The following is a 15978-nucleotide window of genomic DNA, read 5'->3' on the forward strand; positions in this document are numbered from 1 at the left end:
AATTGCTTGGTCCCTGGACACATCCAGTCCACCAACGCTCAGCCCTCAAAGCTCTCTTGACCTTTCTGGATACGATAGGACTTCGATCCTTATTGTGAACGAGCTCATTATTTCATTCTCCACATCACCACCAGCAATTTGTTTAGAGTGTCACCCCTGGAGATGAAAATTCTCATTCATCACCTCACAATAAAGTTGTTGTTGTTGTTATAGCATCAGATATTCATTTAATATTCGAAATTTCGAATATTCGCCCAAAATATGCCGTGGAAGCGAAGCATGAGGTTCCCCCATTCACAACACAATCAACCAAAAACCGACTGGTACACATATTTTAACTCCACTCTCTTCATGCGTGCGAGTTTTCAAAGCCCAAGAGAGTAGTGAAACGCAGTGGTATACAGTTTGAATCAATGCAGCCTCTACACTCTGGCCATTACCACGCAGGAACGTGCACCGACTCAACTTCGCTGAACAGGGATCGCACTCGTGCGGCTTTTCACCCGTCTGCGTTCGCCTGCGGCACTGCAGGTTCTTGCTGTCCGTGGACGTTGCAGGATAGTGCATCCTGCAACGTCCACGGATTCGTGTACAGATTCTTGTACATGCGTGTTTGCTTTTGATGCTCGAGGTCCATTCTCCTATTTAACTCTACAGAGCAGAAATCGCATGCGTACAGCTTCTTGCCACTGTATGTCTGCTTTTGATGCCGCAGGCTCCAGTTCTCGCTGTTCGCTGCAGGACAGAGGTCGCCACTCGTGTGGCTTCTTTCCTGTACGCGTTTGCTCGTTACGGTTCCTGCGCTGGCTGAACTGTGCCGGACAGAGATCGCGCTCCTACGGCTCTTCGCCCGCGTGTGTCGTCTTGTGACGCCGCAGAGTCGCGCTGCGGCTGAACCGTGCGACGCAGAGGTCGCACTCGTACGGCTTCTCGCCGGTGTGAGTCCTCGTGTGAACCTTCAGCGCCTCCCTGTGGACAAACTCTGCAGGACAAACACCACACTGGTACTGCTTCTTGCCCGCGTGCGTCTGCTTGTGACGCCGCAGGGTCGTGCTCTGGCCGAACTCCGCAGGACAGAGGTCGCACGCGTACGGCCTCTCGCCCGTGTGCGCGCGCTTGTGACGCCACAGCAACGTGCCCTTCCTGAACCTCGCGGGACAGAGGTCGCACTCGTACGGCCTCTCGCCGGTGTGGGCCCGCGCGTGGGCCTTCAGCTCGTGCCCGTGGGCGTACTCCGCGGGGCAGACGTCGCACCTGTACGGCTTCTCGCCCGTGTGTGTCCGTCTGTGGCGCTGCAGGTTCGTCCCCTGGCTGAACTCCGCGGGGCAGACGTCGCACTTGTACGGCTTCTCGCCCGTGTGCGCCCGCTTGTGGCGCTGCAGGTTGGGGTTGTGCCGGAACTGGGCGGGGCAGACGTCGCACTTGTACGGCTTCTCGCCCGTGTGTGTCCGTTTGTGACTCTGCAGGTTCGAGCGCTGGCTGAACGCCGCGGAGCAGGCGTCGCACTTGTACGGCCTCTCGCCCGTGTGCGTCCGCCTGTGAGTCCGCAGGTACGCGCGGTTGCTGAACGGCGAGAGACAGACGTCGCACTGGTACAGCTTCTTGTTGCCGGGGGGCTTGTTGTGGGACCTGGCACTCTCAGACGGGGGTAATGCAGTGGGACGTGGGTCATTCGCGGGCCTCGTCTCTCGCGTCCGGCCGTACGACCCTGCGGGACACTGTTCGGACCCCTCGGTAAGTGTCTTCACGCCGTTAGTTTTTGTCCGAACGTCCGAGTGGCCGCTGTCAACGCGTGCAGCCGAACAGACGCCGTGCTTGCACGTCTCATCTCGTGCCTCGGCCTCATCCGAAGCAACGTCTCCGGGCCTGGAATCCCCGTGCCGACCGTTCACAATGGCGGAGATGGCGTTTTCGAACAACGGAGGTTGGGATGACGTCATGTTGACGTCGGACTCTGCATTTGAAGGGTAGCAACCCAAAGGCGCTGGATCGCAAATGTCTTTGGGCTCATTCTTCGTCTGGACCACACTGGTGCTTGCTGCTGCTTCTGAAATGGTAAAAATGGGGCTGTGAGTATGCAGATGTTCTTCATTTCTAAGCAGGGATCGGAACCGGTATTTTTTTCGGTCCGGTTCGGGTATATTGGTTCGGTTCGGGTTTAGCTCCGCTGAACCGAAATTATCAGCTTGAACCGGTTCAGGTATATCGGTTCGGTTCGGGTTCGGCTCAGGGAGAACCCCCACCCCCGCACATACACAGACAAAAAAAATCTGTCGGCGGTCGGGGCATTTACAGGGATTGGAACAGTTACTTTTTTAGGCCTCGGTTTAACCGGTCCACGGGCAGTAATTTTGCTACATGCAAGCAAGCTTACGCTCACCGTACACGATTGTAAGAGAAAGGTGTGAGATAACCGTTTCAGGTGAGCAAAAAAAAAAGGTCGGTCAGTAGTACAATTAATTCACCTCTGAACCGATTCCCGAACCGGTAACCGTATCAATTTTTTTCGGTTCAGTTCCGGTTCGGCTCAGGAAAAAACAAAAAAATTGTTCGGGTTCGGTTCGGGTTCGTCAGAAAATAACGTTTTTTTTTTTCGGTTTTCGGTTCGGGTTCAGTTCCGGTTCCGATCCCTGTTTCTAAGTTCACCCCTTTTTTTGTGCGTGCACATGCACATGTCACTCAGTTTTTGTTTACTAGAGTCAAACCTCGATCTAATGGAATGCTATAAAATGGAATTCGCGGTACAGCGAAGAAATTTGTAGTCCATGCCGCAACTGACTTTCATATTTCGTCAGGCTCGATACAACGAAATATGCGGTACAACAGAAGAAACTGTGTTCCATGCGAGTTTCATTGTACCGGGTGTTTCAGTTAAATCCCCGGGCTAAATAATTCGCGAACGGGTGCACCAATCGAAGAACTTTCTTTTTTACAAGTATCTGTCCGATACCGCCTACAAGCTGCGCACCGTGTGAATGAGTGGGAGGCGCTCATTATTTAAATAAAAATTCAAATGAGTTTCGTAAAAAAAAACGAAACTTCTAAAGCAGGGCACTGTCGGCATTCAAATGGGTACTACCCCTTTTGGGACCTTCAGTGGACACCTTTTAGAGAAAAATCTGCAACCGAAGCGGGTCGTTTGTTGCAGTAATTAGTTGGTTTAGTAATTGGTAGGTGGTATCGCACAGATACTTGTAAAAAAGAAAGTTATTCGATTGGTGCACCCGTTCGCAAATTATTTAGCCCGGGGATTTACCTGAAACACCCTGTATAGAGGTTCGACTGTATAGCCCGTTGACAATTTTTGTATCTACCTTCTGATGTCGACTCACGGACATGTCCCACTTCGTCCAGTCCTGACAATATTGCAGTGTTGTAAGGCTCAGTTTCCAATTCTACGATCGGATGTTCATCTGTTGAACTGTTGTCCGGAGGTTCTTCTTTGACACGGCACCTCCGATCCGTCGGTCCTGAAGCAAAACAAAAAGGAAGGAGATGTGATCCACACTGCAATGCTTCGAGTCACGTGACTCTCATCTTCATGCCCTATACAGGAATGGGTTACGTTCGACCTCAACGTACAGTCGACCCGCGTTTATCCGGACTTCAGCTTCTGGACTCGGACGAGAATTCCAGGGAACAGAAGAGACTAATACCCAACAATCGGCTTCAGTTATCGGTCATTGTCCAGGAATGACACTTGGCCCACAAGCGAGGTCAAGCGAGGTCGAGAACCCTGGTTGTGGCCTCCGTTTTACTGACACAAAGACAGTGTTGTTAGGAAGAATTTTCTCCCTTTCCGACTTTGCACGTTACACAAAAGTTAATCCACTCAGCAAGTCTGGTCATTTCAGACTGAGAAGGTCCGCAACGAGGACCCCTGCGCTGCAATCACAGATGACGACATCGTCAGTGTCGTCGCTTCCGATAGTGTTCAAGAACAATCTGATGACGAAAGCATGGATGCATCAGTTGTGACGGTAGAAAATGCGCGGGCTGCACTGAGTACAGCGCTATCATTTTTCGAGCAACGGAACAATATTTCGCAAGTAAATGCCATTCGCAAAGATTTGCAAGAACTGGATGGGTGTGTTAGAATGAAACATATGACAATGGATAGTTTTCTGTGTAACGGCCAACAAAGATGTCCTTTTAGGATCACTCTGGACTTTCGTGTTTCACTTATCCGGTTCCCCCCGCTCAGGGATGGGCAGTATTTAAATACATTGTATTTAAAATAGTATTTAAAATATAAATACATGAATTTAAAATACGTATTTAAATACAGGCAAAAAAGTATTTATATTTATATTTAAATACCGTTTTAGGCGTATTTATATTTAAAATACACTTAAATACACATATCTCATCCTCCTGCATTTGTGGGCTTCTCTCGAGTTCCACATCGTTAGCCTCCAGCGATGAAGGATAGCTTGGTTAGAGGCTACAGGTCACTCATCCCGTGTGTTCAGGGATTTCCGTCCTTCTAGAAAACACCACAATGCGCGAATGAGGGCATCGCCACCCCCGTTGCAGCGGGCGGAACTGGACAGGGCAGACAGACGGGACAAGAACTTACAACGACGACTCAAAACCGGCAAATAAACACTTTATTCAACATACAGAAAGTGGATGAAGCGATAACGGGTTCATTAGCTGGTTTTGAGTCGTCGTCGGTTCTTCTCCCGTTACCGTCCTAACACCCCCTTCGCTGCTCCTGACACTCAAGGTGACGTTTCCGTTCAATGGAAAGTCGGTCCACGCAAGATGCTAAAATCATCACACTGCATCACGGAAAAATAAAGAAATATGTGGGCATTGTGTGCAGCAGAGATGCATCCATAGGTGGCTCCATTTATACACTAATTTAAAAGAATAATGTGCCTAGACGGCTCAAAGTATTTACTGAAGTAGTTACAGTATTTAAATACTGCCTTATTGTATTTATATTTTGTATTTAATTACTTTCAACATAAAGTATTTATAAGCAGTATTTAAATACATGAAAACATGTAGTATTTTGTATTTATATTTAAATACCTGAAAAGTGTATTTATGCCCATCCCTGCCCCCGCTATTGGGACATTTTCACGGGAAACGAAGCCGTCGGGATAAACGCGGGTCGACTGTACATATTGTGAACAAAGACGTGACGAAACGTTGCGGCGAATCTTGTGTCGTCAGGTGACACGATGCGAGAGAACCAGACCTAAGACATGTTCTTCAGGAATATTAAGTACAACTATTCCGTATAACATTCACCATTAAAGCTCATAGTTTTGTAAGTATACAGGGTGTCCCAGAAAACGTGTCATTGAATTATAATAAAAAAACTACGCCACCTAGAATCATGCGGTCAACGGCATTTGTTCTTATTAGGTTTTTGCCACCTTGTAAAGTTAATGTCATGTACCCCAAGTTTTCCGATTCCCATTTTTTCCGATGGTATAGCTCCTGAATATCCCTGTAAATTATCATTAATACGAGTAAATTAAACACGCTCTTCACATTGGTGGGGTAAAAAAGTGACATTTACTAGGCAACTTTCCGAGTTCAGTTCGCAAAAATTTGCATAATTAAACTTACGTTGCACGACATTCACATGAGGAAGCGGCAAAATCCCAGTAAGAACAAATGCCGTTGACCGCATGGCTCTAGGGGGTGTAGTTTTTTTATTATAATTCAATGACACGTTTTCTGGGACACCCTGTATATCTGTTATATATCTATATAGTTTATAGGTATACAGTATATCTATTGCCTTTGAAAAGTATACGGGGTGTCCCATCGAAAAAGGGCAAGGGGCTGAAGAAAAAAACAGTGCTCCACACAAACGGAACCAACTGTACGTGTTTGGCCAGTTGTGTGGTCTATCCAAAGTATCATCGCATTTTTCATCGCCCCTTGTCAATTAATTAGTGGTAATTAATTTTCTAACGTTCTAATTATCGGTTTTAGCTCTCAGACGTCAATGAGGAAGTTGCGGTCCTCAGACGGATGGTACAGATGGACGTGAAAAAGATACAAGACTACGAGTAATGAAGAGGCTTGGGAAGCCTTATAAGGATTAAAAACAATTGCTCCTTTTATTACATTAAAAATTAAGCAGGGGGTACTTAAAAATTGATACAGTTAGGTGCCGACGTTTCAGCAGTCAGCTCTGCCTTCAAACTGTTGAACGGGGGCTGTTAAACATACCAGGTCTGCATTCTCGTAAGGAAGCTATAATGAAGCAAGCTACAAATAGTAATGATAGAATAATGACAATAAATGCTCAATAGTAATATTTGTACAAATTGAGGCAAGCTAGTTCGGAATTCGCCACCCAGCTGCCTGTTGCATAGTTTTGTCGGATCTCTTTATCATACAGTGAACCCTCATTATTATGACCCCCGTTAATCTGACATTCACGCTTTATGACCGAATTCGTGGGGAACGGTTTTTTCCCCATGTAAATCCTTCCCGTTAATATGACATTCTGCTTATCGGACTATGACTGAGATTTTTGGGCACAGCTGGGGTCAAAGACACGTATTATCCTCCCGTTATTATGACCGCGTCACGCACCCCTTTGAGTGGCTGCTGAAGTTTCTCAGGAACAAAGTGACACAGTTAAAGTGGGGCGCAAAGGATTAGGGTGACTCGAGGTGTTGTTGTCCTCAATATTACTCATACCTCTTCTCGGATTGCTAAAGGAGTGAAGCACTGAAGGTTGCCTTATTGTTTTTTGAGCAACACAATGACATTAATAATGTTTGCGTGATCAATAATACTCTTGTACAGTTAGAAAAGCTGATCACTGCAAGCTACTCCAAGCAGTCATTGCTGACAGACTTTTTTATTAAATAAATTGTTGTACAGCATCATGCGTACGTTTTGTTCTGCCGTGCATGCCCTCTGGTCCCCACTGGACCGCTTTCTCGTTATTATGACAATTCGCTTTATGACCAAAATCTGCGGGAACGGAGGCGGTCATATTAACGAGGGTTCACTGTAGTTCCTTTGATGCGCGCGAAACTGTACTATGCGTGCCGTCGACAATTTTGCAAAGTTCCGAAGTGTACGTCATTGTAGAGGTTGATGGGGAAAAACTGGTGCTTTGCCCCCCTCCCAGCCAGAATTCTGTGGCCAGCAGGCCACAGAATTTTTATTTTTAGAATATTTTTATAATTTTTACCAAGGGTACCGGGCTTGGTTGCAGGCTCGTCACAGTGCTGCAGCTGGTCCTGGGTCTCCTCTGGTGACCACAGAGCATCACAAGGTGCCGATTTTACTCCGGGAAGCTGACCACTCAACTCTGAGGTCAGCTGCATTTCTCTCAGTTGTGAATCCAAAGTGGTAGTCAGGACGTCAACACAGCGAAAGGTATATGGCTGTCTTCTCGTGCAATGAACGAAAGCGCGGGTCCGGAAATAAAAAGAAAAAAAGCATCACGTTAAGAGTTGTCGCGCAATCAGTGAAAGTGAAAAACAGTGTGTTGATTAAGTCAGCAACTCACTTTTCAATATGGATTGTCATCCGTGCTTGCATGTGTTCCCAGTGAGGCAGAAGGCAATCAACGCCTAGTCTTTTAACGTACGGTCAAAGTTAGCGAATTTTTACTGTCTAATTGATAAATTCAGCGCAAGACAAGACAAGATTCAGTAGAGAAGAATAAAGTAGCCCCACATTCCGCCTGCCTACCACACGAACTTTCCGTGACGACGAATTCATGCTATGAAAATCACAACCAAAATCACGATGACTAAAGACTTGGTCACTCAAACTTTACTCTCCGTGCATCTCGATATCTCGATCATCCCGATTCCAGTACTAACCTGTGAGCATCAAGCAGATATCAAAAGTTCATCAAAACAGAAAACAGCGTACATGTTGATGGCGATAACGATACGATAACCCCCTTCACTTGACCAAAAGAAGCAATGTGTACCTTATAAACGTATTTTTTTTTTATTTTCTAAGATTCTTAAGGAAAAAGCTATGAGAGCAGCATAGATGACGGTCCTGCAGATCAGGGTTAACTTTTCAATTAGGATTGTCCGCACCTTGACAAGTGAACCCTTGAGTGAACCGAAACCGAAAGTTCAGAGAGGGACGCGTTAGGGCGAACCCTGTCCCTACAAAATGTTTCGGTGCGCACACTCATGCAGACATACGTGCGTAATATATATGAACAGAATGACGCACAGCAATAGTCAACTACTACTCTAGTTAATAGTCAACTAGACAGCTAACAGCAAGCAATAAGCATTATTATTATTTGGAACAGTGAAGTGAGTGAAGGATGCGCAGTACAGAATTACTCAAACTATATATCAAACGATGTTTATTTGTTCTAACAGCTTTAATTATTCTTGCAAAATATTACCAAGCTCATTTTCCGTTATTATTAAATGCATGTGCTCTTTGTGGATCTTCATAGCGAAAAGAAAAAGCAAATATAAGTAGTAGTAGATGCATTCTAAACTTTGTTGGCCAAGATTTGGAGTTTCAAGCCTCCAAATATTTTGCCTGACTGCCACATTATTTGCTCTGCTCAGTCCTTCTACATGGTTTATTGATCATTTCGAACAAAATCAACTTTTGACAACACAATACTTCCATATTTTTCTCCCACTATATAAAAGGATCGAAGCTCCATCTGGCTGTTCTTGGCTGTTGACACATGGCTAAGAGAAAGTACATAAATTATATAAGAACAAAATGACGACATCGTGGCAAATTGGAAATTTCACTACATATTTTATATGGCAAGTAATTGCAGAATATATCTATCAAATATTCAGGTAACAGCGTGCTCAAGATTCACCAGAGGCAGGTGTTCATCCAGTGCTTCACCCAATACATCCAGACACATAGTGGCAGCCATCTGCAGAAGACTACAGTTCCACAGGGTTCATCTCCAGAGTTCACTTCGTGGCACTACCAAAGGCGCTTGAGTAGAAATGCATGCGGACATGTGCAATATTTGGAACTCCATTCCTCCTCCACAACCTTGCCCTCTACGAACTATCCTAGAGACACCGATATACCCATATTGAGGACATCCTACGCAATCCCTTGAAACTAGAGATATGAGACAAATCCAGAATTTCAGAATCCAAATCCAAGGAAGGCTCAGTGAATCCACCAATCTTACAAATGTCGAATCTTTACGAACACCTAATACGAATCTTTAAAAATAAAAGTTTGAAACAGTCACAGAAAAAAATACTTTTACTGAAAAGTGTTTTCAAGCAGAATCTGGTATCTTTGCTGAATGAAGAATAAATTATGTTGTAGTAGTTTATAACTTTCAGGAGAACACATACCCACATACTTCTTGAAGAAGTCCCATTCTTCAGAAGGAATATAAGTCCTCTTGCTAAGTGTAATTTATTTAGTGCGTTGCTCATCGACTACGGGAGGTACATAGGCTCTCGAGTCTGAATTCGTTCCACAAAACTGAGAAATGATCAAAAGAAAAATCGTGTTACTTTTACGCTTGTAATGTCAGAGCTTTATAGCACTGTGGTTCAGCGCAATCCAGAGGCACCGATTTGAAAAGGAAACAGACAACAACGGTTGATGGATTCAAACGATTTGCCATTTCGGGCACTGGAATTAGGATTCCCGAACCTAGGATTCCAGGATTTGCGGACTAGGATTCCAGGATTCCGTTGGCCCATCCCTACTTGAAACCCACATGTGGGTTTCAAGTAACCTGTAGACGGTTTAGTGATGCTGTAGACACCTGTCCTGTTATTTGCTTGCAGACGTTATGGAACATCATAGAACTCTTACTTGCAGACGTTATGGAACGCCGTTCACTGACAATAATGCCCTTGCCCCATTGGAGGCAGCTTTCAATGACGATCGAAAGCAATGGGTATTGAATATGCATGTAACACCACACGGGCTTGTGTGTCTGTGTAACACTCTCCTGGGGGTGCACTTTCTGGTGATCCTGTAGACACTTGTCCTATGTGCTTGTGCAAAAGGCGGTGCACCCCATGCTCTTCGTGGCAGGTTGACAAGCTACTTGCTTGATGGTCCCACAGTAGAACCTCTGTATAGTAAGCCCACATGTATTAAAGGTATGGATGTACAGTAAAACCTCCAAAGTCGGACACCTCCCTACCTCGGACAACTCCCCATGTCGGACAAGATTTCATTGCACGGGCAGGCTCCCATTGAAACTACATGGGGATGAAGCTCTCTATGTCGGACACCTCCCCATCTCGGAAGTAGGACAGGGTTTTCCCTGCTAAATCGGACAAAATCCTGGCCAAATTACCTCAATCTCGGCCCATTTTTGCACCAAAAAGACCCACAATGAGCCAGTGGCCTTGACTTTCGCCCCTTTTTTCCCCTATACTGGTATCAGCATTTTGTTGCTATAGTTTTTAGAGTCCAAAACAAGTGCTGTCAGTCTATATTGTAATTCTTTGTGTAAGCACTTGTCTTCGGTTTGTCTAGAGGCTTTGAACGCGCACTGCATCAAAGCAATGAAAAGTGAGCTGACGCTTCAGAGACAAGTAATAGCTGCTCGAAAAGCTCCACAGGTAATGCCATTGAGTGGAATCTGAACGGAATTGAATCTACCAAAATCTGTAATAATTATCAGTGAAGAATGGGTAGAGGTACCACTACCACCAGGTACCACTAAGGACCATAAATTGAAGAAGGGGGACATTTCTGGCAGCACAGCTGTGATCTTTTCCATTTTTTGTTTCCCTCACATTCTGTAACTCGGACACACTTTGGCTGCACCGTGGGTGTCCAACATAGGAAGGTTTCACTGTAGTAAAGAGAGCTTGATATCCGACTAAACAGCCATACGCATCCCCACATATATATGTTTTCTGTCCATAGCAGAGAAATGCATATAGTAAAGAAAAGAAAAGAAAATTTGGAATAAAATACCCAAGTGCTTTCAAAACTAAACTCCTACGAGATAAGGCAGGACTGAAGGAAACAAATAATGTACCTTACTTACCTTTTCTAGTAGACAATGCTACCATATTGGAATGTAACGATAAATAAATCAAATTACGAAGGAAACAAGAACAACAACATATGGGGACTTTACATAGGAGAAGAGGATTTCTCCTCAATTCCATCTCCCAGATGAACTACCATAGGTACCATGTTTCTTAAGGGGTCGCTGAAACCCCTGCTCCCCCCCCCCCAATAAAAGGACACAACAAAGGAATATATAAGTAGGGCCTGACTTTTTAGGACCATACCAGATTACGCCGATATTTCCCCCCCCCCCCCCCGATTCAAATGGGCAAAGACAGGGTTTAACCCAGTATTTTCCCCAAAACTGCTGGACCAGGGGGAAACTGAAGATTTGCACATGATTCAATATGATTCAACCAGAACTGTGCAGAATCGCATTCAGTTTCAGCCTGATGACACCTGAATTATTGATGAAAGATATAACCCAAAAAACTTCAGGCCGTAATTATACATGAGAGTGGGTTCGAAGGTACTTCTTCAGTAGCAGAAAATGTGGGTTCGGGTCCTACAGCCTGGCTAACCTTTCCAGTGACTTCCATCTTTCACCCCTAATTATAGGTTGGGTGTCTGGTTTTCGGAGCTTACAATTTTTGAGGCCCCCCACACCCGAAACACGGCAGAAAATGAACACTGACCTGAATTACAGTATAGTAAAAAATTGAATTTGCTTAGAACATAATGAAGTAACAGGATAGATTCTATTTTGTCACTTATCTTCGCCCTTTCCCACAACACCTCTGAGACTGTAAACACCGAAGAACGGGAGCTCTGATTCTATGTAGGGCCCGACTTCCTCGGACATATATTTTTAACAAAATCGGGGGGTTAATATCAGGTTATATTTTGCTTCAAGGATTTTGGGTGTAATCGGGTTGAGCTGAACCTGATTCACCCCAACTCTGGTTGAATCGGATTGGATCAGGCATAAAGCTTTGTTTTACTCAGCATGATACATGACACACCAGTAGACGCAGAGTATCAATATTTCAGTCCATGCATCTAAGAGGTGGCATGGTATCTGTTTTGACAGTTTACATCAGCATATTAATGCATTTACAACCCAGTTTCCAAAGTCCTGTGTTAGTTGGGGAAATACCGGGCCAACCATCTTTTTTTTTTTTTTTTCAGATTCGCATTGGGCGGTAAACATCGGGCATCATCGGGTATAACTCTGAAGTCAGGCCCTAATTATGAGCTATGCAGAGCTAAAAAAAATGTTTTTCTTTGGGGGGGGGGGGGGGGGGGTTTCGAAAAATTGGAAAAAATAGAAACAAACGCTGTTATGGCTGAGTCGAAGCATTGCCGGCCAAGCCACAGCATACAATGAGCTAGAAACCTTAGTAGTGTTCACCTTCTATGCATAAATGCAGAGCAGAGCATCCCTTGAGACTGCTGTCTACTCAGCGATAGGTAATTGGAACAACCCGTCCACTCCGACCAGAACTCAGAGATTATGCGAACGCGATGGCGATCGCTTGGAGCAGCCAGACGGAGCTCTCAGTCGGTGGTTGTTGGCGGATTAGAGGCACCTAAGGCACTGTTTGTCGGGTTGGAGCGCATTGAAGGCACGAAAATTTACATTTTTGAATTTTGCCAACTGGAAATTTTGGTCAATTTTTCCTGAGACGAGAAAAAAAAAAAAAAAAACTGGCTTCCCATCTCTAGCTATGAATGACCAAAATTCAGCGACTGACACGGCAACAACTTTTAAAAGGTACAGCCAACTTTATTATGACATGCTTCTACAGTAAGCCTATTTACAAAGGGTACTTTTATGTTGATGAGCCCAGTCCGAGTAAATAACGAAAATAAATAAAACGACGCCCAGTGTACAACCCGCAGCGAGCGCCTATCCGCAGTGAGCACCTGCAAGCACCCGAGCACCCTTCCGCAGGCAAGCACCTGCAGGGAGCGCACAGGGACGGCCCCTAAGGGTGCACGGACACCGTGTGCCTCGTCAGGTGGTGCTTCTGCTTAAAAGTGCGACCACAGATGTTGCAGGCGTGCTTCCGCTCCCCCATGTGAACCACCCGCAGGTGTTTCGTCAGGGTGCACTTTTCCGCGAATCCCCTGCAGCAGACTCCGCACAACGGTGTGGCTCCTCTCGTGTCTTTTGATGTGGCTCGCCTTGTTGCTGGAGGAGCACCTATCCGCAGCGAGCACCTGCAGGCATCCGAGCGCCTTTCCGCAGGCCAGCACCTGCAGGGAGTGCACAGGGACGGCCCTCTAAGGGTGCTCAGACATCGTGTGCCTCGTCAGGTGGTGCTTCTGTTTAAATGTGCGACCGCAGATGTTGCAGGCGTGCTTCCGCTCCCCCATGTGAACCACCCGCAGGTGTTTCGTCAGGGTGCACTTTTCCGCGAATCCCCTGCAGCAGACTCCGCACAACGGTGTGGCTCCTCTCGTGTCTTTTGATGTGGCTCGCCTTGTTGCTGGAGGAGCACCTATCCGCAGTGAGCACCTGCTGGCACCCGAGTGCCTTTCCGCAGTGAGCACCTGCAGGCATCCGAGCGCCTTTCCGCAGGCCAGCACCTGCAGGGAGTGCACAGGAACGGCCCCTAAGGGTGCACAGACATCGTGTGCCTCGTCAGGTGGTGCTTCTGTTTAAAGGTGCGACCGCAGATGTTGCAGGCGTGCTTCCTCTCCCCCATGTGAACCACCCGCAGGTGTTTCGTCAGGGTGCACTTTTCCGCGAATCCCCTGCAGCAGACTCCGCACACGTACCGCTTCTCACCGGTGTGGCTCCTCTCGTGTCTCTTGACGTGGCTCGCCTTGTTGCTGGAGTAGTTGCAGAAGTGGCAGCGGCGCTTTCCTCCCTTGAAGGGGTGCTTCGACTTGGGGGGTTCCTCGGGTAACCCCTCGGAGGCGCACGGACTGCTGCACTGGGGCCCCTCGAAGGGTTCTTCCGTATCCCCCTCTGCGTCGCCTATGACACAAAGAAGTAACGTCTCTGTCATTCGCACTTAAGAAAACATTAAACGTGTATTCTCTTAAAAGCACTAAAGTATGTCGTCGGGGGGATTCGTGTCAAAAAGGTGGACGCTAGAGCTGTGCGAACATTTGAAATTTTGAATATGAAACGAATATCTGGTGCTCTTTGAATGCTATTCGCAGGTAGCTTTTTTGGAACCTGCAGTAATCAAACTTTTTTAACATTTTTTTCGAATAATACTGAAGCGAAGTATCGCCATTCTGCATGTGGGCTTCACCTTCATTACCTTCAAGAGAAGAGAGAACGCGGAAGCACCGCTCAACAAAGCCGTAGTTCTGAACACTGTGCATTCGCACGGTGTCGGAACTTCAGGAGTGGAGTACCGCGCACTTAGCAGACGACACCTAGCAAATGAGGCTGTCTTTTCCTGTCGCGTGAAATGGATATATTGTGGCAGCTCTGCAGGATATTCCCCAGGTTAGCGGTTTATATAGCTCATCGCTCGCACTCGCGCGACAGCAGTATGCTACGACGTCTGTCGCATCTTCCGCTGGAGTATTCCAGGGAATGCTGCTCGTCTTAATGCACAGTGCGGAACAGAATGGAACAGCAAGATCCTGCTAAATGGACGTCGACCGTAAAGAACGTTTATCCAACTCACCGAGATCTTTGGGCTCCTCCTTCACCGCCGGTGCGTCCCCTAGTGATCCCTTAGGCACTGGTTCTTCTGAACGAACACTCTGGAGGGTAAGCAGATGGTGCTCCGGGGGTGCAGTCACGGCATCCCCGTGTGCAAATCCCATGGAACACACTTGACCCGCACGAGGCCTTTCGTGGACCTCAACATGGGGTGCATGCGCTCCAGAGTAATTGCAGAACTGGTGCTGGAATTCTTGCGTGTCGGCATCGCGTCGCCTTCCGGAGTCCTCTTCCAAGGCGTGTGCGATTCCCTGGGGGAAACTTTCGTACGAAAAATCTTCCCACTCCTCTTTCACAACTGTAACAGAAGCAAGGACGTCCGAACATCAGCCAATGGGATAACGGAGCCCACCCCTACTGCCAGTGCAACAGTGGAGAACAGACGACATTCTAGTTCTATACTCCCGTCACATGGATAATCTTCAACGACAATTGAAACACATGGCTATTGAATATGCACGTAGCGTCACCAAATATACGTGAACCTCTTAGGATGCGCAGGATCCAATTGTCGTTGAGAAGTTGACACGTTTTACTCTCTCTGACGCTGCGTGAATATTCAATGGTCATTGGTTCCAATGATCGTCATCAATGAGAATTAAGGAGGCACCCATCTAATGGCACACCCAAACAAGAGGTACGTGACACCCGCAATGGCGAAATGGTCGAAAAGCAGCGTTGATGCAGTTTCGAGTGAAATGTACGTCAAAGTCTTCGAAGGAATAATCTTCTCTTCCCTCTTTGGTGCCTGTAAGACAAAGAAGATCATGTGACTATCAACCAGTACAACGATGGGTGGTCAAAAAAATGTAGCAACACGACCTACTGCTCGGAAGTCAGAGGTCATGTGACAGTTGCTGCACGGACACGAATGCTCAGAGGGTAGTGGCTTTAGTCACACTAGGAGGCACCGCAGTCACTTGTCTTCAGGTTCCTCCGTCGTCTGCTAACCCATGTTAACTTGGACGTAGTTCATGAGAAAGCCTCACATCTTGAGCTGCTGTTATATTTTGAACAGCGACTGTTCAACAATTTCTGCCTTGGAACACTGGCAATGCTCTTCTCAACAGCCCAACAGCACCTTTGTTAATACCTGTTGGCATCACACTGATTGATTGTTGTGAGAAAAGTACACAGGCTGTATTTAGAGCCTGATGCTTTAGGAGCTAACCCATTTCCACCCCGAACTGAAGGTTGCCTCTTTAGGGCAAAACACAATTTTTAGCCGGCAAATTGCCCTTACCGAAATTCCTATAGGAATGCACACTATCCTGCTTGGCAGTAAATGCAATGACGTCACTGTTTGTACCAAACCAGAACAGTTTATTTGAGTATTTCAGCCC

General features: G+C 46.4%; 2 protein-coding genes across 5 annotated transcripts; both read right to left on the minus strand.

Moving 5' to 3' along the window:
- Nucleotides 1–317: 317 nt before the first annotated feature.
- On the minus strand, nt 318–7869 carry LOC135372222 (zinc finger protein 883-like). Of its 3 annotated transcripts, none has more exons than XM_064605896.1 (5): nt 7818–7869; nt 7499–7567; nt 7178–7377; nt 3315–3470; nt 318–2047 (listed from the first exon to the last, which is right to left on the minus strand). In XM_064605896.1, the coding sequence occupies exons 2-5, from the start codon at nt 7528–7530 to the stop codon at nt 837–839; spliced, it is 1599 nt and encodes a 532-aa protein (XP_064461966.1). In that variant the 5' UTR covers nt 7531–7567; nt 7818–7869; the 3' UTR covers nt 318–836. The 3 variants fall into 3 exon arrangements, with proteins under 3 accessions (XP_064461966.1, XP_064461965.1, XP_064461967.1); XM_064605895.1 differs by having other exon boundaries at nt 7499–7562; nt 7818–7856; XM_064605897.1 differs by lacking the exon at nt 7499–7567 and having other exon boundaries at nt 7818–7865.
- Nucleotides 7870–13280: 5411 nt separating this feature from the next.
- LOC135372219 (putative zinc finger protein 705EP) lies at nt 13281–15969 on the minus strand. 2 transcript variants are annotated; one of them, XR_010415883.1, is made up of 3 exons: nt 14598–15969; nt 13501–13930; nt 13281–13465 (listed from the first exon to the last, which is right to left on the minus strand). XR_010415883.1 is itself a non-coding variant. In XM_064605893.1 (2 exons), the coding sequence occupies exons 1-2, from the start codon at nt 14737–14739 to the stop codon at nt 13563–13565; spliced, it is 510 nt and encodes a 169-aa protein (XP_064461963.1). In that variant the 5' UTR covers nt 14740–15969; the 3' UTR covers nt 13474–13562. The 2 variants fall into 2 exon arrangements, 1 of the variants encoding a protein (XP_064461963.1); XM_064605893.1 differs by lacking the exon at nt 13281–13465 and having other exon boundaries at nt 13474–13930.
- Nucleotides 15970–15978: the final 9 nt, after the last annotated feature.

This window comes from Ornithodoros turicata, unplaced genomic scaffold, assembly GCF_037126465.1.
Source record: "Ornithodoros turicata isolate Travis unplaced genomic scaffold, ASM3712646v1 Chromosome132, whole genome shotgun sequence".
Taxonomy (NCBI): Eukaryota; Metazoa; Arthropoda; class Arachnida; order Ixodida; family Argasidae; genus Ornithodoros; species Ornithodoros turicata.

Bases quoted from the DNA above. Each gene is read 5' to 3' on its own strand.
- LOC135372222 (XM_064605895.1), bottom strand. The intron at 7,378-7,498 runs GTGAGTTGCTGA...TTGCACGAGAAG, and splicing joins ATGACAATCCATATTGAAAA to ACAGCCATATACCTTTCGCT. The intron at 3,471-7,177 runs GTAAAAATTATA...GTTTTGCTTCAG, and splicing joins AACCAAGCCCGGTACCCTTG to GACCGACGGATCGGAGGTGC.
- LOC135372219 (XM_064605893.1), bottom strand. From the start codon at position 14,739: ATGGGATTTGCACACGGGGATGCCGTGACTGCACCCCCGGAGCACCAT. The intron at 13,931-14,597 runs GTGAGTTGGATA...TTTGTGTCATAG, and splicing joins GGAGGAGCCCAAAGATCTCG to GCGACGCAGAGGGGGATACG.